The sequence below is a fragment of the Chiloscyllium punctatum genome, chromosome 10, assembly GCF_047496795.1.
Source record: "Chiloscyllium punctatum isolate Juve2018m chromosome 10, sChiPun1.3, whole genome shotgun sequence".
Lineage (NCBI taxonomy): Eukaryota > Metazoa > Chordata > Chondrichthyes > Orectolobiformes > Hemiscylliidae > Chiloscyllium > Chiloscyllium punctatum.
In genome coordinates this window covers 47,676,025-47,700,743 of record NC_092748.1, presented here as the reverse complement: position 1 = coordinate 47,700,743, position 24,719 = coordinate 47,676,025, and the positions used below count along the sequence as shown (strand labels likewise).

General features: G+C 40.8%; 1 protein-coding gene across 4 annotated transcripts in view; it reads right to left on the bottom strand.

Annotated features, from left to right (window-relative positions):
• nckap1 (NCK-associated protein 1) overlaps positions 1-24,719 on the bottom strand; it is a 209,606-nt gene that overhangs the window by 114,113 nt on the left and 70,774 nt on the right. For all 4 annotated transcript variants that reach the window (XM_072579056.1, XM_072579057.1, XM_072579058.1 and 1 more), the window contains 5 exons: positions 22,660-22,797; positions 22,527-22,575; positions 10,153-10,309; positions 8,209-8,265; positions 65-161 (listed from right to left, as the gene is read on the bottom strand). In XM_072579056.1, coding sequence (XP_072435157.1) covers positions 65-161; positions 8,209-8,265; positions 10,153-10,309; positions 22,527-22,575; positions 22,660-22,797 — 498 coding nt within the window. The remainder of the gene's footprint in view (positions 1-64; positions 162-8,208; positions 8,266-10,152; positions 10,310-22,526; positions 22,576-22,659; positions 22,798-24,719) is intronic.

The following is a 24,719-nucleotide window of genomic DNA, read 5'->3' as shown; positions in this document are numbered from 1 at the left end:
GAATAGTTATTTAACGAGAACTCTATTGGAAGAACATAACTTAGTGTCAATATAAATTCAGTACCTTAGGACCTAGCAATCCTGGTTGGTCAGCAAGAACAGTGGCAAGTTCCTTTAAAGCAGACCGCAAAAATTTGCGCCGCTCTCTGTGCAGGGGGCCACTAGAGGGGGGGGGGGGGTTATAAGTAATGAAAATAAATATAGTTAACATTTAGAAAAGCAACATGGTAACATATAGAAATATGAGCAAAACACTGTAAAGAGCACATCTTCTGACTTGTATTTTTGTACTGTGGACTAAAATGGCAAACGGACACAGCTTTAAACAGAGGATCCCGCCCTGTGGAAGGAGATGGGTGCAGTTTTAAAGCAAGCCATCGTGACTTGTATTTACACGGTTACCTTGTCCAGGAATGGGGGAGGATTAATGAACAACATAGGTTATTAATTTAGATGAGGGAGCTAAATGATATACCTCAAACTTTCAGATGACACAAAGTTAAGTGGAAAGGTAAGCTGTGAGGAGGATGCAGAGATGTTGCACCGTGATTTGGACAGGCAGAGTAAGTGGACAAATGCATGGCAAATACAGCATAACGTGGATAAACATGAGGTTTTCCACTTTTGTAGCAAAAATAGTAAGGTAAATTATTATTATTTGAAGGGCTGTAAATTGAGAAGGAGGAGCGATTCTTCAACAAGACCTGGGCGTTCTGGTACACCAGTCATTGAAAGTAAGAGCGCAGGTGCAGTTGGCAATAAAGCTGCCAAGTTGTATGTCTGCTTTCATAGCAAGAGGAATCAAGGACAGTAACAAGCATGTCTCACTTCAATTATACAAGGCATAGGTGAAGTCACACCTGGAAGAGTGGGTGCAGTTTTGGTCTCCTTACCTGACGAAACGTTCTAGCTATGTAGGGAGTGTAACGAATGCAGGTTTACCAAATGGAGTCTTGGGATAGTAGGACTGACATATGAGGAGAGATCGAATCGGTTCGGATTGTTTCCGCTGGAGTTCAGAAGAATGAGGGGATCTCCCAGAAACCCCCAAAATTCCAACAGGACCTGACAGGGCAGATGCAGTAAAAATGTTCTCAATGGCTGGCGAGTCAAGAAAAAGGGACAGATGAAGGTGAATTTCATTACCCAAATAGTGGGTGAGCCTGTGGAATTCCCTACCACAGAAAATGGTCCAAGTCAAAACATGATGCTTTCAAGGAGGTAGATATAGCTCCTGCAGTTAAAATGGTCAAAGGATCTGGGCATGGGTGGAACTGGGTATTGAGCTCAATGATCTGCCATCATGATACTGAATGGCAGAGGAAGCTTGAGGGGGCGAATGTCAACTCTTGCTGCCACCAATGTTTCTATGGACCCATAATCATCATGGATGCATTCAGGGTAATTTTGCCAGCAACAGCCTGCTTAATGGTTTTTCAATGAGGAGCAATTGCGTAGGTCAGAAATACTCTCAGAATGACAACAGCTTTTTGACTCCTGAATAGGTAGATATGCAATGTGTGAACAAAACAGTTGCAGAAAGCCTCCAGATTCTAAACTGACAGCAGTGTCCCTTTCTCCTTGCAGCGAAGGAAAGGAAATTAGTATATGGATAACTATTCACACACACTGTTTGCTTATAAACTGTTGTCTCTCATTTATGACTGTGTGACTGAACAATTAGTCTGCCTGCTGCCCTGTGTCATCAGTAAGAAACTGAGGGGACTGGAACATGCTAATTAGAAATCAGGACTTGGAAATAGTAAAAAGAAACCTATTGAATTCTATGGACAGATGTTATGCAATTGTGTTCCCTTGACACTTTCTTCTCCACCTTTCACTTTTGTCTGTGTCAGACTGCAGGCAAACAATGGTTTAAGGAGGAGTAGAGTTTCAGCAAAAAAGTGTGAAAAATTATGATTTCGAGGTGCCGTGTTGGACTCGGGCGTATAAAGACCATACACCAGCTTATAGTCCAACAGGTTGACTGGGAAGCAGTAGCTTTCGGAGCGCTCCGAAAGCTAGTGTTTCCAAATAAACTTGTTTGACTATGACCTGGTGTTGTGTGATTTTTAACTGTGTTAAACGTTGCTGATGTTATATTTTGTTCGCCTGTGATTCAGAATAATTTCTAATAAACAGTAACTTCCTGTTAAGTATAGAAGCCTAGTAGTGTATGCTAGTAACCTGAGTATGTCAGGCAAGGAAACTGGGAACTGAGTAATTTGATTAAGTTTTTCTTTTTGTGATGACTCAACTGTCAACACACTTTCCCATGTGGATCATGACAAGATACAATAAATACTCCTACTAAACACTACACATACTCATTGTGCAATCAATTATTTTAAGACAGATGTTATGGAATTTACTTTTACAGGGTAATTTTTATGAAAGATTGACGTAAGTGCAATATTTGTGCTCAGAAAAGGTGCCACTGGATTACAGTAAAAATGGACACTACAGAATTCATAATTTGCTAACATTACTTATTTGATAGCACTATAAACTATGCATTCCTTGGTTGTTTCACAGGATTCCAATTTCATTTGCTAGTTAAGTACTTACTGCCTATGCCTGCAGCTCTCGAAAAAGGTGGAGGTGACCCTTGAGCTGTCTTTTTGAATCACTGCAATCTTGAGGTAAACTCAGTGCTATTAGGAAGCTCTGGGATTTTGACCCAGCAACAGTGAAAGACCAGAAACAGAGTTCCAGGTCAGGATGCCAGGAATAACTTGAAGGGATATTTGCTGGTGGTGATGTTCCCATGTACCTGCTGCCTTCATCATTTTAGGTGATAAGAGATCATATGTTTGGAAGATGCTAACAAAGGAGTTGTGGCAAGTTACAGCAGCGCAGCTTGTACATGATGGTATATATGGCTACGGCTGTGTGTCAGTAGTGAAGGGAGTGAATGTTGATGGGAGTGGATGGATGCCAATCAAACAGAATGCTTTGACCTTGATGATGCTGAGCTTTGAGACTGTTGTTGGAGGTGCACTCAGCCAGGCAAATGGAGAGAATTCTATCAAACTCCTGATTTGCACATAAGACGTTTAGGGGTCAGGTGGTGAGTTACTCTCAGAATTCTTACCCTCTGACTTAGCCTTGTAGCCACAGTATTTAAATAGCTGGTTTGGTTCAATCTCTGCCTAATGGCACAACCCAGCATATTGACAGTAGAGTGATGATAATGTAATTGAACACATTAGATCATCTTTTGTTGGAGTTGCTCATTGCTTGGTACTTATGTGGCACAAGTGTTACTTGCCATTTTTCAGCTGTAGCCTGAATGTTGCCCAGGTTTTGCTCAATGTGGACATGGCCTGGTTCAGGATCTGAGGTGGTGTAAATGATGTTGAATATTGCACAACCATCACCAAACATCCCCACTCCAGACCTCATGATGGAAGGAAGGTGATCAATGGAGGAGCTGAAGATGGTTGCACCATTGACACTAGCCTGAGGAACTCTGCAGAGATGTCACATTACTAAGATGACAGACTTCTAAAAACTGCAATCATTTTCAATATCGATTTCAATTGACTCCCACAAATGACAGTTTTGCTAGTACTCCTCGATAGGGTACAGTCAAATGCAGTCTTTATGTCAAGGGCAGTCATGCTCACTTCCCCTCGAGATCAGCTCCTTTGTCTACATTTGTTCCAAAGCCATAGTAAGATCAGCTATTGAGTGGGCTTGGTAGAACATAAACTGAGTGTCAGTGACCTTACAACTAAATAAGTGTCACTTGATTTAGTAGTGCTGGCAACACCTTGCATTACTTTGCCTATGATTGAGTGTGTTCTGATGACTGAATTTGCAGGATTGGGTTTCTCTCACTTTTTATAGCTCGAACACATTTGGACAATTTTCCATATTGTTGGATCAATACCAATGCTCTAGCTGCACTAAAACGTAGAAACATAGAAGACAGGAGCAGGAGTAGGCCTGGCAACCCCTCGAACTTCCTCCACCTTTTGTTATGATCGTGGCAGGTTATCAATCTCAATATACTAATCCTGCCCAACCCCAATTCCCTTGATCACTTTAGCCACAAGAGCTATATCTACTTCCTTCTTGAAAATACAATCATTTGACCTCAACAACGTTGAATTCCACAGGGTCACCACTCTCTAGGTGAAGACATTTCTCCTCATCTGTCTTAAAAGCTTTACCCCTTACCTTTAAGATATGACCCCTGGTTGTTGACTCCCTGCCATTGGGAACATCTTTCCTATAACTATCCTGTTTAGTCCTGTTGGAACTTTATTGGTTTCCATGAGATACCCCTCATTCTTTTGAACTTCAGTGAATATAATCGTAACCGACGCAGTGTCTCCTCACGTGTCCGTCCTGCTATTCCAGGAATCAATCTGTTTAACCTTCACTGCGCTCTCTCTATAGCAAGAGCACCCTTCCTCAGATAAGGAGACCAACACTGCACACAATATTCCAGGTGTAGCCTCACCAATAATTTCAGCAAGACATCCACGATCCTGGACTCAAATCATCTCACTATGAAAGCCAACATAAAGTTTGCCCTCATTACCGCCTGCTGCACTTGCACACTTACCTTCAGCAACTGGGGAATGAGGTCATCCAGGTCTTGTTAAATATTCCTCTACCACCACCGCACCGCCCCCTCCTTTCAATAATAATCTGCCTTGCCAATTTTGCCAAAGTGGAAAACTTCATATTTATCCACATTTTATGTATCTGCCATGCATTTGCCCGCTCACCCAGCCTAAATCAAATGACTTCTGTCCTCCTCACAGCTCACCCTTCCAGCCAGCTTTGTTGGCGAGAGCTGGAGCATGTCTCCAGTACATGTAATACTTGCCAGAATCCTGCTCTAACTTTATCAAAATACTTAGCACAATATAGGGTCAAGTCTTCTATAACATGACGGTTGTGTCCTTGTGCAACCCTATATTATAGAAAAATTGCACTTTAGAAATAGCGCTCAAAGTGTTGTTGATGTAATTGCAATACAGCCAGATGTTTTAAAAGTTCACGCTTTACAAATAACATCCCCAATTCGTCAATCACATTACAGCAAATTTGTGCTGAGGAAACGGGCATTCTAGCAGAACGACCTGTATATGTTAACTACCTTTGATTAGCTGTTCAAAGATAATAATACCTCAACACACCATTGGCAGAGGCAAATTCAGTACAACAGGTTGTCTTATATGTGATGTGTTTCCAGTTCAAAATGAAAACATCAAGAGAAAATGCTGAGGGAGGGAGAACTCAAGCATTTTGCTGTATCATGGAGGTAAGTACAGCAGCTTCCAAACCTCAATAGTTGCTAAAAGACAAACTAAAACCTTGGTTCCATGGGAGCCTGACCCCACCCATTCACGCTGCTTCTACTGTTCCAACTTTTCAAAAAACTTCCCATGGTCTCACTTTATTGGCTTGGAATACCTCTGGCTCAACCTCTCTTTATGAAAAAAAAGACAAAATACACCTCTTAAAGCAACAGTATCTTCACAAATCAATCCCCCAATCATACTCTAATCACGTTCAGACACCCAAGCTTTGACATGCAACTTGCATCCACCATTCCTTACACCTGAGCATCCTTCACCTCTCCCACCTAACTTCTCCCCAAACTTGTACTCATTTAGCTGCCATCTGACCCCCTTGTCCACTTACCTTGTTCAGTTATATACACTTCTCAAAGAGGTTGTAGATGTTTAAACTTTGAAAAACAGTAGTTATTACTGTGGAAAGTTGGTACAATGTGGTTTCCAGTGCTGATCCCACATTGTACTAGTCTTTCCTGACTGGATACACTATTTCTGGGGAGTCCAAAATCAGAAGTCCTGGTCAGAAATGCAGAGTTCCAAAAAATAGTCAGTAAAGCAGCGCTAAATGATCATTGAAGTCAGATTTCCAGTCGTCAGAATATTCATCCCACTGGGATCAAGTTGACTTCATGCATCTATAACCCACTGGCACAATGCTGCTACTGAGGATGCTCACATATTTCCATATTTATGAATGTTTTTTCATCTTCCAATATCCAAGTTGTTCCAGTTATTCCTGGTCAGTGATCTTTACAATGAGGTTGCTTTTAACCAATCTTGTTAACACTTGGATTAAATGACATGTCAAAGTTTATTGGTGTATCATACGTCTTATTAAACTAGTCTAATTAAATCAACAATCTTTTCTCAGTATCAGTTGACACAACAGTGGAATCTTGGAGCTGAAATGGCAAACCTCATTAAATTTTTGTTTTGTGATAGAATACCAAATTTGTCTTTTCACAACCACTGTGCATCACAAGATACTGGTTTTGAATTCTGTAATGTACCCTTTGTTCCTGACAGCCTGCAGATAAGCTGACTGTTTGCCAATGATTGTTAATATTTCCTTCATTTTTTCTCTCCAGTTTAATTTGAACTATATATATGCTTTTCCTTCTTCAAGGCACCACGATGGATCAGGTGGTACACATTAGTCCTTTTCACTGGGTGATTGCTACTAGAATTAGTGGAATGAAGAAGTTCCTGCATGTGCAGTTAAATTAAATGAACCGTAGTAACACCTGGCAAGTAACTCATAATTACAACACAATTCAATCCCTAAAATTCTTCGTCTATCAGTAAGATGAAAAGTTCTGTTTTTCTTAGGCCAAATCTTACGTGGGTGACTTTTACACAAGTGAGTTATGGTACTAGTTATTCAATGAACTAAAATGAAATTTTCAAAAGCTTTTCTGTATTATGTTAAACAGTCAGAATACATCAGAACAGAACTCTCCACAGGAAAATAAGAACAATAAAATGAATAGAACTGATCAACACATTACTCATTTCAAGCCTCAGGATTTACTTTCATTCAGAGTTTGAAACTGGAACTTATCTGGAGGTATATTTATTATTTGCCAAATTTGTTGAATTCCAAGGAGTTCAAGAGGCAAACAATATGCACTTTATTTACTGGTCAACTTACTAACACAACATTTCTGTAAGGGTTCACACAAAATCACTGTGTAATAACAACAGTTCTATGTTGTAGAAAAACATACTGGCTCATTTAGACAGCAATCTGAAGCAGTGTCCTCCTTATGTAAGCGCCATAGGTTTTGCATTGTTTTTGTACATGTCAATATTACTTCTAAAAATGACTCAACAGCAAGCTAAAGTACAACTAATTGTAATCCACTCCCAGTCAATTTTAGTTCAGGAGTGCTGTTACAAAAAATAGTATTCAGATTAAGTAAGTGAGTAATTGTCATCAAACGGAGTTGTGATCATCTAAATTGATAAAGAAGCACTTATTACTTGCAAAGTAATACTATGAACCAAGTATTTTGAAATTAATTTTGAAGTTTAACAGTTACCAGAATTGCTTTTATCCTTAGATATAACCAACAAAAAATAACTGTCAACAGAACTGGACTATTTTATTTCATAACAAACTTCAGATAATTACTGAATAACCTATTGATCCTACAAGTCTTTAGAATGAATTATACAACACATTTGCAGCTACCCAGTCCATCTGCTAAAAGTTTTGGGACAAAACTGCAACAAAAGCAGCATTAAGTCAGATGAAGAAAATCCTAGCAGAAGGGCTGTGAGCAAGATACTTAAAATTTTCAACATGATAGATGCCATGTGAAGGGCCACAGAGTGAAGGGCAATAAACTATTTCCACCGTCCACACAATAACAACACATTATAAACTGAAAGTAATAAAGAGTATTTTCTCTTAAGCAGAGGTTACTTGGAATTGGAATTGGAATTTCTACTACTCCAAAACTATTACAAAAACACAGTCTCTAAGGATTTCAAAAGGGAATTCAACAGCTGCATGAAAGGATCATGAAAGGTTACTGGAAGCGAAATAAATATTAAGTTTATAAGGTGGCTTATACGAAAAGAATAATCAGCCAACGAGTGGTCAACTGAATAACTAGTACTGTATATGTGCTACAAAACTCCACATTTTGGGTGTCACATAGCTCACTTAGTCATCCTGGGTCAAAGATGTTTATAGTGGAATGAGGAGATGACATTAACTATATATGACTTCACAAACATTCAGAGTAAATGTAAAGATTTGTGTCCAATTGATGATAAATATTATGAAATGTATTTTAATTTCACCTTGATTGCTATGTTTGCCAAATACTTGAGACTTTTTGCTATTGAAATGTTTTAGATATTTTTGAAATTATGTACTTACGCATGTGATAATGCTGTCTCTCGGCATTCACGTATATCAGCTATACGTTTGTTGTAGCTGTGAAAATGAAGTACAAATTCATGCTGAGATTACCATTGCTGACTGATTTAAATTTAGAACACTGAAATCCAAACAAGAACCCAATGTAATTTCCACGATAAAAGTACATTTAGAGGAGAACTGAACAATTTAACAGTCTGCTTGCTGGCAAAGACAAAAAAAACTTTTTAAAATGTTTAATCAATTTGTTTGAGCTAGAAAGTCAGTATTTAGAATGGTACTAGAAAAAGAATCAGGATTTCTTTTGTTTAATAAAGAAAACTTGAAAACCATCCCATTTTTGTTTCAACTTCATAACTCTATTTCATTGTGCTTGTTTTGGAAATGCAAACAGTAAACAGGAGCAGAGTTTAAAAAATGATGGAACTTCATCTTATATCCAAGTTTATCTTATTTGGTCGGATAGCAGTCAAGTCCACTTAGTTACAGCTATTTACAATTATATCAGCATCACGTTTCCAAACATAATTATCCCCAAGGCCATTTGGGGAATACAACGTGTTAACCTCATCAGATTTTCCGTACAAATTATTGAAGAAACTTCAAGAAATAGAAAATCTTAAGAGTGGTTTTAAATACTGCTGCATTTAAAGTACTAAGATTTTAAACTATCTAATTCAATTAGATTTCTTAACTTCAATAAATTTGACTTCTATAGCCCACCCTAACAATTTGGATGTAAACATGATTACACAACAGTTGATACTTATTCAGAAAAAAAATCACTAACAGTTGTCCTCTGAAACAAAAATGTGAAAAGCAAATATAGTAATGAGTATTCTGATTGCGTGAGCAAGCACTGGGAAATACTTATATTATGATCTTAGCTGATGATAATCATGGACATATCAAATTCCAGGATGAAACTTAGTTTGATAGATAAAGGTTTATTTTTGAATTTGGTTCCGCATAGTGGCTAGTTGCTAAACATATACACACGGGGCTGCACATGTTCTTCAACAAAAGAACATAAGGTTAATGCATAGAAGAAAACAAACAACGCTATTAATCAAACAGTTTATAAAGATTTTAAACAGGAAAACAAAGTTTCAACTTTTTTCCAACAAAATCCCTCACATATCTCAGAACTATCACTCCGACATCAATGTTTTAACTTTTACTTAACAGACTCTTTTTAGTTCTCTTTTTTGGACAGTGAGAATTTTAGGACTTCTGTCTAAGTCTGCCAGCATGGAATTCCTGATAGCCTAAATGTCTTTTCAGTTCTGGCAATTTGAGAATTTCTGTTCAACTCTCACCATTTGGAGCCTCCACAAAATAATAATCCTGCTTGGGTGACTGTTTCCCTGAACTGAAATGTTGATTCTTACATTCACAGTATACTAGCAGCCTCTGATCCGTTTCTAACTGCTGTGAACAGTATAAACACTTAATTCAGTAACAGGACAAATATCCCACTGGGCAGTTACCAGATCACATGCCTTAATGGAAATTATTTAGGAAATTATTCCAAATGACTTTGACCTTAAAAATAATGTATTAACTGCAAAGAACTTAAAACACACTTCTGCCTCAATTTTAAATTCCCAACCTTTTATCAGTTATAAACTAGAATTTATGGAGAATACAGGTTTAATTTTTTGATTTGCTGTCACCATTGTGAATCACAGCAACTGTACAATTAGTTTGTTTCAAAACATACCCGTCAAGTAAACAACTCAAGCTCATCTTTCAAATACTATAAATCTCCAAACATAATATGTACACATGAATACTATTCACTATTGTCATGTATCAAAACGGCATAATCTAAACTTGCTTCCATAATTATTAATAATGTATTTGCAACACTTCGTATATTACAAATTACACATCAATACTCAATGGGATTTTGTACAACTAAGAAACTCAAAACAACAGTACCCTTTTATGTTCATGAACAAGTCTTCTGCGACTTTGTGAACATGGAACACTTCATCCCTGAAGAGGGCAAGACAGGAACTGCTCTGCAGGGCAATCTTCCACAGGCTCAGAGCTGCAGCATCTGAATTCAGGTTTCCATGGCAAAGGATAAAACCAACTAACAAAAAGGTTAAAATATGTGTTAATATCACTTTTGCATCAACATTTTTTTCACAACAAAAGTTTATATTTATAAAACATCCCCAAATACTTTATAGGAAATTTATAAAGTGAAGGTTGACGCCAATCTATGCAATGGGTCAGGTGGACGGATTTGTTTTTGATCCAGTTTTTGGCTGAGACTTTAAGCAGTGTCTTGAAGGATGAATGTTCATGAGGAAATTCAAGAGCTAGGCAGGTGAAAGTACAACTAGTAGCAATGGATCAATTTAAGTTCTATAGAGGTCAGAATTGATGAGTGCAGAATCGTAGAGGGTTGAAGGTTTGGAGAAGATTACACAGAAAAAGAAAAGGTAAGGCAACTGACAGACTTCAAAACAAGGTGAATTTTAAAACTGAAGGTTAACATGACCTCTATATTTTCAACTAAGTTCCAATGTCAGTCAACAAATACAGTGCTGATGTATGGAACATCAACTGTTGCAACTAACACTGTGGATAAAGTCTTGTCTCATCTCAAGTTAATGGATGGTAAAAGGTGAGAGGCTATCCAGGTGGTGTTGGAATGCTGAGACAAGTAACTACTTTATAGTGCAACACAAACCAACTCTATCTGCTTTACCAACATGTGAAACACACTTTTAAAAAGTTACTAAAAATGGAACAATAATTATTTCCCTGTAGAACTGCAAACTTGACATCATTGTTTGAAAAACTAACAAGGATAAGCTCAGCAATGACAAGCTAATCAATTTAACTTTGGTAAGCCCATAGGAAATATGAACCGGAGTGAGTGTAAGAAAGTGATGGCCTAATGGTATTGTCACTGGACTGTTAATCTAGAGATCTAGGTCATGTCCTGAGGATCCAGGTTTGAATCCTGCCACAGCACATGGTGGAATTTGAACCTGACAACAAAAAAGTCTAAGTGGTGACCATCAGTCCATTGTTGATAGTTAGAAAAACTTATCTGGTTGAGTGCGAGCAGCAGCTAAGGGAAGACAGTTTGTTTTAAAATTACTTAGTGGGCAGCAGTGTTTTTTTTTCTCTTCACAGAAAGAGCTGGAGCAGCAGGGGGAAGTGACGAAGACCAGAGGGGCAGCCGAGACCCGGAAGCAGGTATAGCGTAAGCTTACCTGGGTAGGTTTTTTTCCCTATAAAAGCGCGCAGGAGAAGAACCCAAGGCACGACAGAAGTGGCAGTGAAGGCAGTGCAATGTTCCTCTTGCAACATGTTTGAGGTGAGGAATGCCATGGACGTCCTGCTGATTACACTTGCAGGAAGTGCACCCATCTCCAGCTCCTCCAAGACCGTGTTTGGGAACTGGAGCTGGAGTTGGATGAACTTAGGATCATTCGGGAGGCAGGGGGGTCATAGATCAGAGCTTTAGGGAAGTAGTAACTCCAAAGATTGCAGACAGATGGGTGACAGTGAGGGGGACTGGGAGAAAGCAGCCAGTGCAGGGACCCCCTGCGGCCGTTCCCCTCAAGAACAAGTATACCGTTTTGGATACTTGTGGGGGGGACGACTTACCAGGGGTAAGTAATGGGGCTCAGGCCTCTGGCACGGAGCCTGTCCCCGTTGCTCAGAAGGGAAGGGTGGAGAAGAGCAGAGCAATATTAATTGGGGACTCGATAGTTCGGGGCACAGATAGGCGGTTTTGTGGGGGTGAGAGAGACTCACGTTTGGTATGTTGCCTCCCAGGTGCAAGGGTATGTGATGTCTCTGATCGTGTTTTCCGGGTCCTTAAGGGGGAGGCGAAGCAGCCTGAAGTCGTGGTCCACATTGGCACCAATGACATAGCTAGGAGGGGGGCTGAGGATGTTAGGCAGGCTTTCAGGGAGCTAGGTTGGAAGCTCAGAGTTAGAACAAACAGAGTTGTTGTCTCTGGTTTGTTACCCGTGCCACGTGATAGAGAGTCGAGGAATAGGGAGAGAGAACAGTTAAATGCGTGGCTACAGAGATGGTGCAGGAGGGAGAGATTCCGGTATTTGGATAACTGGGGTTCTTGCTGGGGAAGGTGGGACCTCAACAAACAGGATGGTCTACACCTGAACCCGAGGGGCACCAGTATCCTTGGCGGGAGGTTTGCTAGTGCTCTCCGAGGTGGGGGGAGCAGCGGCGGAGGTTTAAACTAACTCTGCAGGGGCATGGGAACCTAGACTGTAGCTTTAGGGTGCAGGATCTGGAGTGTAGGGAGGTTAGGAACATGGCATCAATCTCAAAGGAGGGTGCCTGTAAACAGGAAAGTGGCTTGAAATGTGTATACTTCAACGCAAGAAGTATACAAAATAAGGTAGGTGAACTTGCAGCGTGGGTTGGTACCTGGGATTTCGATGTTGTGGCTATTACGGAGACATGGGTAGAACAGGGACAGGATTGGCTGTTGCAGGATCCAGGGTTTAAATGTTTTAGTAGGGTCAGAGGTGGGGGTAAAAGAGGGGGAGGTGTGGCATTGCTTGTCCAAGATAGTATTACAGCGGTGGAAAGGACGATGAATGAAGACACGCCATCTGAGGTAGTTTGGGCTGAGGTTAGGAATAGGAAAGGTGAGGTCACCCTATTAGGAGTTTTCTACAGGCCTCCTAATAGTCCTAGAAACATAGAAGAAAGGATTGCGAGGATGATTCAGGAGAAGAGTGAAAGTAATAGGGTGGTTATTATGGGGGACTTTAACTTTCCTGATATTGATTGGGAAAGCTATAGCTCAAGTTCGTTAGATGGGTCGGTGTTTGTCCAATGTGTGCAGGAGGGTTTCCTAACAATATGTAGACAGGCCAACAAGAGGTGAGGCCATACTGGATTTGGTTCTGGGTAATGAACCAGGCCACATGTTAGAATTGGAGGTAGGTGAGCACTTTGGGGACAGTGACCACAATTCGGTGACCTTTACTCTAGTGATGGAGAGGGATAAGTGAGCACAGCAGGGCAAGAGTTATAGCTGGGGGCAGGGAAATTATGATATGGTGAGGCATGACTTGGATGCGTGGCTTGGAAAAGTAGGCTTCAAGGCAAGGGCATAATTGATATGTGGAGCTTGTTCAAGGAGCAACAATTGAGTGTCCTTGATAAGTATGTACCTGTCATGCAGGGAGGAAAGGGTCGTGTGAGGGTGCCGTGGTTTAATAAGGAATTGGAATCTCTTGTTAAATGGAAGAGGGCGGCCTATGTAAAGATGAGGCGTGAAGGTTCAATTGGGGCGATTAAGAGTTATAAGGTCGCCAGGAAGGATCTGAAGAGAGAGCCAAGAGCAGCAAGGAGGGGACATGAAAGGTCCTTAGTTGGTAAGATTAGGGAAAACCCAAAGGCTTTCTATAGGTATGTCAGGAATAAAAGAATGACTAGGGTAGGAATAGGTCCAGTCAAGGATAGAAGTGGGAAGTTGCGTGTGGAGGCTGAAGAGATTGGGGAGATACTGAATGAATACTTTTCGTCAGTATTCACTCAGGAACAGGACATTGTTGCCAATGTGAATACTGAGTCACAATTAAGTAGAATGGATGGCTTTGAGGTATGTAGGGAAGAGGTGTTGGAAATTCTGGAAAGGGTGAAAATAGATAAGCCCCCTGGGCCTGATGACATTTATCCTAGGATTCTATGGGAAGCAAGGGAGGAGATTGCAGAGCCATTGGCCTTGATTTTTATGTCCTCGTTGTCTACAGGAATAGTGCCAGAAGACTGGAGGATAGCAAATGTGGTTCCCTTGTTCAAGAAGGGAGAGGGATAATCCGAGTAACTATAGGCCGGTGAGTCTCACTTCTGTTGTGGGCAAAGTCTTAGAGAGAATCGTAAGGGATAGGATTTATGAACATTTGGAGAGGAATGATATGATCAAGGATAGTCAGCATGGTTTTGTGAAGGGCAGGTCGTGCCTCACAAACCTTATTGAATTCTTTGAGAAGGTGTCTAAGTGTCTAAGGGGGTGGACGAGGGTAAAGCGGTAGATGTGGTGTATATGGATTTTAGTAAGGCGTTTGATAAGGTTCCCCATGGTAGGCTACTGCAAAAAATACGGAGGTATGGCATTGAGGGCGAGTTGGAGGTTTGGATTAGGAATTGGCTGGCTGGAAGAAGACAGAGGGTAGTAGTTGATGGTAAAGGTTCATCTTGGAGTGCAGTTACTAGCGGTGTTCCGCAAGGATCTGTTTTGGGACCATTGCTGTTTGTCATTTTTATAAATGACCTGGAGGAGAGGTTAGAAGGTTGGGTGAGCAAGTTTGCGGATGATACAAAAGTCGGTGGAGTCTTTGACAGTGAGGAAGGATGTGACAGGCTACAGCAGGATATAGATAAGCTGCAGAGCTGGGCAGAAAGATGGCAAATGGAGTTCAATGCAGCTAAGTGTGAGGTGATTCACTTTGGTATGAGGAACAAAAAGATGGGGTACTGGGCTAATGGTCGGATACTTGGTAGTGTGGATGAGCAGAGGGATCTTGGTGTCTATGTACACAGATCTTTGAAAGGTGCCACCCAGGTAAATAGTGCGGTGAAGGCGGCATATGGCTTACTGGCTTTTATTGGTAGAGGAATTGAGTTCCGGAGTCCTGAGGTCATGTTGCAATTGTATAAGACTCTGGTGCGGCCGCATCTGGAGTATTGTGTGCAGTTTTGGTCGCCATAGTATAGGAAGGATGTGGAGGCACTGGAACGGGTGCAGAGGAGGTTTACCAGGATGTCGCCTGGTATGGTAGGAAGATCGTATGAGGAAAGGCTGAGGCACTTGGGGCTGTTTTCATTGGAGAAAAGAAGGTTTAGGGGTGACTTGATAGAGGTGTACAAGATGATTAGGGGTTTAGATAGGGTTGACCATGAGAACCTTTTTCCACGTATGGAGTCAGCTATTACGAGGGGGCACAGCTTTAAATTAAGGGGTGGTGGGTATAGGACAGATGTTAGGGGTAGATTCTTTACTCAGTGAGTCGTGAGTTCATGGAATGCCTTCCAGTAGCAGTGGTGGACTCGCCCTCTTTATGGGCATTTAAGCGGGCATTAGATAGGCATATGGAGGATAGTGGGCTAGTGTAGGTTAGGTGGGCTTGGATCGGCGCAACATCGACGGCCAAAGGGCCTGTACTGCGCTGTATTCTTCTATGTTCTCACATCGTTTAAGGAAGGAAACTGCCATCCTCAGCTGATCTGGCCTATATGTAATTCCAGATCCACAGTAAATTTGACTGCTGTTAGTGATAGGCAATAAAAGCTGGCCAAGCCAGTGACACCCTCATCTCGTGAAGGAATTTAAAAAAGACGTTTGATCCCTTGAGCCCACTCATGGCTGATTTGACATTCCTCATGTCCACTTTCCTGCCTTCTTCCCATTCTCCGATTGATCAAGAATCTGTCTCAGCCTTAAATATACTCAAGGACTCTGCCCCCACAGCTCTTGGTGGTAAGGAGTTCCAAAGACATTGAATTCCAAGAGAAGAAATTTCTCATCTCCGTCTCAGATTGACACCCTTTAGTTCTGAAACTATGCCCTCTGTTCCCACACCCTGTCAAAACCCTTAACAATTCTGTATGAGCTCACCTCTAATTTTTCTAGAATCCGTTGAGTCAAGTCCCAACCTGTTTCACCTAATAAGACAATCCATCCACACCATTAATGGAATGATATCTTGCCTTAAATAAGGGGAGCAAAAGTCCCCTCAAAGTACTCCAGCTGTAGTCTCATCAGCAGCTTTTACAGTTGCATTAAGACTACTCTACTGCACCAGGCCCCTTGAAATGAGGGCCAACATTCCATTAACCTTCCTGATTACCTTCTGCTCTTGTTTGCCAGCTGTGTTCATGCACAAGTCACCCTAAGTTGCAGGTTTTTGCAGTTTTTAGCCATTTAAATAATTTTGGTTCTCCCAAAGTGAACAACTTCACATTTTCCCACAAATTATACTCCATTTGTCAACTTCTTGCCCACTTACCTAACTTATCAATCTCTCTCTCTCTCTCTCTCTCTCTCTCTCAAAACCATTCCTAGCCCCCTCATAACTCTGTGGTGAGCAAACTACTAGAAAAACACTAATTCAGAGCAAAATTAATAATATACATGTATTTGTTCTTGTGACAATGGAAAATCAGCTTTGATTTCTTCAGGCAAAACTCAAACATGACTAAGTTGAGAGTTTACCTGAGGAGGCATCAGAAGATTGATATGATGTATATGGATTTCCAAAAAATATTTGATACAGTGTGATACACCAGACTTACAAAAAACAAGTTTAACTCAAGGAATAAAATGGATGCTTACAAAATGGCTTCAAAATTGGCTGAGTGGTAGGAAACAGAGTGGGTAGTTAATGAACATTTTACAGCTGAAGAAAGGTTTGTAGTTTTCCAGGGGTCCATGTTGGGACCATGGTTTTCCTGATAACAATCATCAGGGGTGGTGACAGAGTGGCATACAGTCAGGAAGGAGTTACCCTTAGAGTCCTCAACATTGATTTTGAACAAAATGAAATTCCTTGACATCAGATCAAAAATGCGCAGGCAGTGCTTTGGTGGTAATGTCACTAGACAAGTAATTCAGAACCCTGTGCTAATATTTTGGGGGCTTAAATTCCACAATGGTTGATGGTGAAATCATTTAGAGTCAGAAGGTTAGAATCTGTGTGGACAGAGTTGAAGAACCGCAAAGGAAAAACCGCACTCTGACAGGAACCATGTACAGGCCCTTAGTAGTAGTCAGGATTTGAAGAAATAAAATCAGGAAATAGAAAAAACACATAAGAAAAGTGCTATTACAATAATCATGGGAGACTTCAAACTCAGGTGTACTGGAAGAATCAGGCTTGTAGCAGCTTAAAAACTTAAGAAAAATTACATAATGTGGTGAAGATTAATGGGAAGCCATTAAAAACTAGATGATAAAAGAAAGGAAATGAAGGGGGAGAAGGTGAAATATTAGAAAAAGCAAGCTCATAATAAAAAAACCTCTAGCAATCTTATTTTATAAGAAGAGATATCAAAAAAGAGAGAGGCAAGAGTAGCCATTAGACCACTAGAAATCAAGTAGTAGTAATGGGAAGCAAAGAAATGCCGGAGTAACTTTTAGGCACTTTCCATCAGTTTTCACAGAGGAAAACACCAGGAGCATAACAGAATTTCAAGAGAGTCAGGGGGCAGGGGTGAGTATAGTGGCCATCACTAAGGAGATGATGTTGGGTCAAGTGAAGGTGGATCAATTACCCAGGTCAGATGGACTCCACCCCAGAGTTTTGAAGGAGAGTATTGAGGAGATTGCAGGGGGATTGGTGATGATCTTTCAGGAATCACTCGAGTCACGGAGGATGCCGAGGACAAATGGCTCATGTAACACCCCTGTTTAAGCAAAGGAAGCAGAAGTAAAGAAATTGTAGGCAAGTTAGCCTGAACTCTGTCGTTGGTAAGACTTTAGAGCCCATTATTAAGTGCAAGATTGTGGAGTACATGGAAGTGAATGTTAAAATGCGGCTGAATCATCACACTTTGTCATGGGAGGTCACGCCTGACAAATGTTTTAATATATTTTTTAAAGGAGGTAACAAGTTAAGCGAAGGAGACCCAGCAGACATGATTTCCAGAAGACCTTTAGATAAGGTGCTGCACAGAAGGTTGCTCAGAGACCAAGCTGTTGGGGCAAGATACTGGCAATGGAGAGAGGACTGGTTGATTGGCAGAAGGCAGAGAGTGGGGATAAAGGGGTCTTTTACAGGATGGCAGACGGTGGCTCGTGGAATTCTGCAGGGGTCAATATTGGGACCACAACTGTTTGGTTATATATTAATGATCTTGACGAAGGAACTGAAGGCATTGTTGCTCAGTTTGCAGACAGATGGACGGACAGGTAGTGTTGAGAGAATGGGGGAGACAGGAGGGGAACTTGGACAGGCCAATAGACTGGCAGATGGAAATCAGTGTGGTAAAGTGGGAGGTTTTGCACTTTAGTCTGAAGAATGGAGGCACAGACTATTTTCTAAATAGGGAAAGGCTTTGGAAATCTGAAGCACAAAGGGACTTTGCAGTCCTAGTTCAGAATTCTCTCAAGGTTAATATGCTGATTCAGTTGGCAGTTAGGAAGGCAAATGCAATATTCTCATTCATTACAAGAGGTCCACCATACAACAGAGATGTACTGCTGAGGCTGTATACGGCTCCAGTCAGACTGCATTTGAATACTTAAAGCAATTTTGGGCTCTATATCGGAGACAAATGCGCTGGCCTTGGAAGAGGTCAAGAGAAGGTTTTCAAGAGTTATCTTGGGGTGAAGGGCTTGTCAAATGAGGTGCCGTGGAGGACTCTGGGTCTGTCCTCAATGCAGTTTCGAAGGATGACGAGGAATCTGAATGCAACTTATAGAATACTGAGAGGCCTGGATAGAGTGAATGTGGTTTCCAAGAGGACACAAAGGCATAGCCTCAGAGGGACAACCCTAAGGATCGGAGATGAGGAGGAATTTCCTTATCCAGAAAGTGGTTAATCTGTGAAATTATTGTTGTAGAGGACTGTGAAGGCTAAGTCATTGAGTGTATTTAAGACAGAGATAGATAGATTCTTGATTAGTAAGAGGACCAAGGGTTACTGTGAGAAGGCAGGGCAATGGGATTGAGCAACATATTAGCGATGATTAAATTGAGGAGCAGACGTGATGTGCCAAATGAAAAGTGTAATTCTGCTCTTATACTTATGATCTTATGGAAATTGGAATTCAATAAGATCTGGAATTAAAAGTATGGTTAACCATGACCATGCAGTCACGATCAGTTGCAGTACAAGTGTATATCACTGATTTCCTTTAGGAAAGGAACTCTGCCATCCTTGCCTGGACAGATTTACATATGACTCCATTCAGATCTAGAGCAATGTGGTTGACCCTCAAAAAAAGTGAATGAGTGGATTGATTCCCTGGCATCAAGCTCGACATCAGAAAAGATAAGTCCTTACCAATATCTGGGGTCTCTTTTGGAGCAATGCCTCAGAAGCTATTGAAGCAATAACCGGACATATTAATAATCATGGAAACATACAATGACCCAGATATAACTGTCAACATCCCTCCATATGTCCTGTCAGATCAGCAGGACAGACTCACCAGAGGTGGCAACACAGTGATACACAACCCAGAACAAGTTACTCTGGGTGTTCTCAACATTGATTTGAGATCCTATGAAATCTCAATGTCAGATCAAATATGGGCATGAAACATCTGGATAAACACTGGCTTGTCCTCCACCCAGAAGATATTCTATTGAATCAATGTTTCTTCACGTTGAACACCACCTGAAGGAAGCACTACGGATTGCTAGGGTGCAGAAAGTACGTGAGGTGAGGGATTTCAACATCCATCACCAAGAGTGGCTCTGTAGCCCCACTAAAAAAATGGACTGGCTGAGTGCTAAAGGACATGGCTGCTATAATGAGTCTGGGACAGGTCTAGATTACTTGTCCAGTGACCTTACTACCAAGGCACAGCCTCCACATGTTTGGCCTGACGCCATGAGTTTGCATTTTGTCTGGAATCCATGTTAATATGGAAACCACCAAGAGAGAAAAGCCTACGTGACTTCATTCACACCAATCTACCTGACAGAAATATGTCTATCTTTGACAGAATCTGGAGGTGACTTCTGCACAATTCTTGTGGAGATGAAGTCCTGTCTTCACATGGAGGATAAACTCCATTGTAGTGTGAAGCACTATCACTACACGATATGGAATGCATTTGAATAGATCTAGCAATTCAAAACCCGGCAATCATGTGGTACTGTTGGCTATCAATTTGTCGCCTCATGGTCCAATGTCTCCTTTACATCGGAGCAAGGCGCAAAGTGCAAGAGGACATGCTAGGATGCACCAAAAAAAAGCTATAACACAAAAGTTTTTGCATATCATATAACAGAAGCATCAATGGGGCTAAGCAATCCCAAAACCAATGAATCAAATTTAAGTGCTGCAGTCCTGTCATATTTAGTTGTGTATGATGAGAACTATTAAACTCAATGGAGGAGGATACTCCACAAATCCTCAATGCCTGGAGGAGAACAGAACATTAGTGCAAAAGGCAAGGTTGAAAGATTTGCATGTATCTTTAGCCATGATGCCAAGTGGACCATGACCTCCTCCAGAGTCCCAGCATCACAGATGCCCAGATTTAACCAATTCAATTCACTCCAAGAAATCAAGAAACGGCTAGAGATACTGGGTAGTGCAATGATAAGGGCAATGACAACATTCTGGCAATAGCCCTGAAAATGTGTACTCCAGGACTAGCTGCACCGTCAGCCAAGCTTGGTCCAGCACATCTACTACACTTGCATCTATCCAGCAATGTGGAAAATTGCTCAATACATCCTCTACATAAAACAAAAGTACAAATCCAAACAAATACTGACCTTCATCAGTTTACCTTCATTCATCAGCATACTCATGGAAAGATGCTTTGACAATGTTATCAAGTGGGACTCGCAAAGTAAATGTTCATCGCTCTCGGTGTGGGTTAAGTCAGCGATCTCATTATAGTCATGTTCCAAACATGAACAAAAGAGCTAAACTCCAGATTCGGAACAGGTGACTGCCCTTGTCATCACTGTCACATTTACAGAGCATGGCATCAAGCATATTAATTAGTTCAACCCTAGGACATCTCTGTAGGAATTCCTCAGGTAATGTCGAAGGCCTGACCAGCTTCAGCTACCTCATAAATCACCTTCTCTCCATCATAAAGTCAGAGGTCAGGGTGTTAAGCTCACGAGTACACAATGATCTGCATTATTCATATCTCTTCAGATACTGAAGCAGTGTCCACATGCAACAAAATCTCAACAACTGCTAGGCTTGAGCTGTCATGTAATGTCTAAGAAATACATGCCATACAAATGCCAGAGGCAATGATTGTCTGCAACAAAGAATCTAATCAACGTCCTTGACATTTAATGACATTCATGTTACCAAATTACCCTAATGTAAACACAAAGAATTCCCCAGTGAGTAACTCACTTGTCTTCCCAGTACCTGTTCACTATCTACAATTTACAAGTCAGGAGCATAATGGAATGCTCCCACTTGCCTGATCGAATGGAACTCCAATAATATCTGAGAAATGTGATATTATTCTGCTAAAAGTAATCCATTTGACTGGTATCCGATTCACCACCACCAATACCTGCTCTCTTCAGCACCGATATATCAGCAGTATTTATTATCCACAAACTGCATTACCTCACCAGGGCTCCAAACACTGCCCAAACCCATGACCACTATTAACTGTAAGAATAAAGACAGCAAATGCCTGGGAACACCTGCACCCGCAAGTTCTCCCAAGACCCACTTTGTCCTGGAATTATATCATTCATTCACTATTGCTAGGGTTGAAACCCAAAAACTCCCATACTAACAGCAGTGTGGGTATCCCTACACCTAAAGGGAGTTCAGGACATCAGCTCATCACCACTTCTTAAGGGCAATTTGGAGTGGAGAATAAATGCTCGACTGGCTAGTGACACCAACATCCCAAGAGTAAACAAAGTGATTTAAAAACTTTGGTAGTAATGTACAACTTGGAAGCATTGCCAATAGTGTAGAACATTGAAAGGATGTAAACAAGCTGGTGGAATGGGTGGACAAATGGATGAAGTTGAATGCAGGTGAAGTGATTCATTCTTGGGAGGTGAACTTGGAAGGACTGTAAACTAAAGGACATAATTCTGAAGTGGTGCAGGAGTCAAGGGACCTGGGTGTGTACGTGCATTAGTCAGTGGCGTGGCAAGACAGATTGAAAGCATTATAATACATACACTATCCTGGATTGTATTAATAGGGGCATAGAGTGTTGTTAATTATGTAAGATACTAGTTCAGCCACAGCTAGAGTATTGCATCTAGTTCTGGGCATCATACTTGTGATGTGGAAACAATTGGAGAGAATCGTTCCAACGACAAGGAATTCCAGTTGTGAAGACATACTGAAGTTGAGATTGTATTCTTCCAAGAAATGTTAGCACAAGTTTGGAACTCTTCCCCACAAAAGGTAACTGTTGTAAGGTCAACTGTTAATTTTAGATCTTATATTTTTATTAGCCAATTGTATTTAAAAAGGGACAAAGCATGAGAACAAAAATCAGTCAATCTCAGTAGCAGAACAGTTTTGACAGCCTAAACAGGCGATGTTCCCACATATAGTTTCTAGGCTACATGGCAAACCTATGTTGTTCTTGTGACAATTCAAATCATGTATTTAATACTTACAAACTATCCATTTCTCCATAGTGTCCAAAGAAAGATATTCACATGGCATCTAAAACAATGAAGCAAAAAAACTGGCTTATAAATGGTTTAAAGTACTAAAACAACATTTGCTGGATGTATAGAATTTGCTTACTGTGTCAGATTGTGCAGGATTAAGCATGGTACTTGGAGCACTTATCAGGCTTAACAACTGAGCATTTCTCCATTGTTCTGCTGAAAGGTTCCGCCGAGGATAAACCATTTGGAGTGAAATTAGTGCATCTGACAAAGACTTGAAAGTAGTAAGATAAACAATAAGATTACTTTCACATCAGACATTAGAAAAATAATGCAATAGTTATTAAGACAGAGCAACATATCTGTGTGACATGATAAAACATTCGCAAGTGATTCATAGATATACTACAGAAACATTCAAACTCAATGCAGTAGGCCACAAAGCCTTTTGTCTGGATCCACTATTAAATAAAGATCATAGTTACTCTGATAGTTCTTTCTCTGCAGTCACATACACGTATGCAGTATTAAAAAAAAACCAAATTTTTAAAAAAATTCCAAATAAATTACTTTGCTATACATGCTCTTACAATTTTCAATACATACTTTGAGTTAATTCTTCTTATTTTATGTGCTTGCTAGCATTTATTGCTCTTTTTAAAAATATATCTAGGGTATCAGGCAACACATTCTACTTTTAAGTCGAAATCCCTCATACTAGATTCTCCCAATAGAGGAAACAACCGTCCCCCATCCCCCTGTTAAATCTACTCAGGATCTTGGACGTTTCAAATCAAAAGAGACCTTGGAGTGCAGGTTCATAGCTCCTTGAAAGTAGCCCCAGGTAGATAGGTTAGTGAGGGCGGCATTTGCTACGCTTTCCTTTATTGAGTACAGAGGTTGGGAGGTCATGTTACGGTTGTACAGGACATTGATAAGGCCACTTTTGGAATATTGCATGCAATTCTGGTCTCCTTCCCATCAGAAGGATGCTGTGAAAATTGTAAGGGCTCAGAAAAGATTTACAAGCTTGTTGCCAAGGTCGGAAAGTTTGAGCTATAGGGAGAGGTTGAATAGGCTAAGACGGTTTTCCCTGGAACGTCAGAATCTGAGGGGCATGAATAGGGTAAATAGACAAGGTCTTTTCCCTGGAGTGGAAGAGTCCAGAACGAGAGGGCATAGGTTGAGGATGAGGGGGGAAAAAGATATAAAAGAGACCTAAGGGGCAACATGCGTGCGTGCAATGGGCTGCCAGAGGAAGCGGCGGAGGCTAGTATAATTGCAACATTTAAAAGGCATCTGGATGGGTACATGAATAGGAAGGGTATGGAGGGATATGGGCCAGGTGCTGGCAGGCAGAACTAGATTGGGTTGGGATATCTGGTTGGCATGAACGAGTTGGACCGAAGGGTCTGTTTTGGTGCTTTTCATCTCTATGACTCTAAGTGCTGTCTTACTCTTCCGACCCCTACAGATATACCTGCTCAACTCCTTCTCAAAAGACAACCCACCTGTTCCAGATATTTATCTAGTAAACCTCCAAACTGCTTTCAACAAACTCCCATCCTACTTTAAGTAAGGAGACTAATATTGTATACAGTACTCTAGTTGTGCTGTCACAATATCCTACTTGTATATTCAATTCTTCTGGCAAAAACAAAAACATTATATTCTTCATTCTTCCATTTCACTTGCTGTACATGCATATTAAATTTTTCAAGTTCATGCATGGGAACACCCACATCCTTCTACATTGCAGAGTTCTGCAATATCTCAGCATTTAGATAGCACCATAGCTTTTTTTTTTATTTTAAATGGACAAATTCACATACACAATATATTCCATTTGGCTGATCCTTGCTCACGCAGGTAGTATTTCTAATTTTCTAGATTTCCATCTCCTTTGTAACCTCACGTCTTCTTCACAACCTATTTTTCTACCTACCTTTGTGTCATCATCAAATTTAGCAAGCGTACTTTCAGCTCTTTAATCCAAAAAAAAATTATGTCAAACGTAAACATGAGAGGCTGCAGCACTGCTCACGACTACACCACTTTTTCATCTTATCAACCAAAAAATGACCAATTTTTGCTTATAGTTTCCCATTAGTAAGCCAATATTCACCCTATGCAAAACAGTATGCTTTACACATGAGTTCATGTTTTCCAAAATAAGCTCTGATGTGGCCCTCTTAC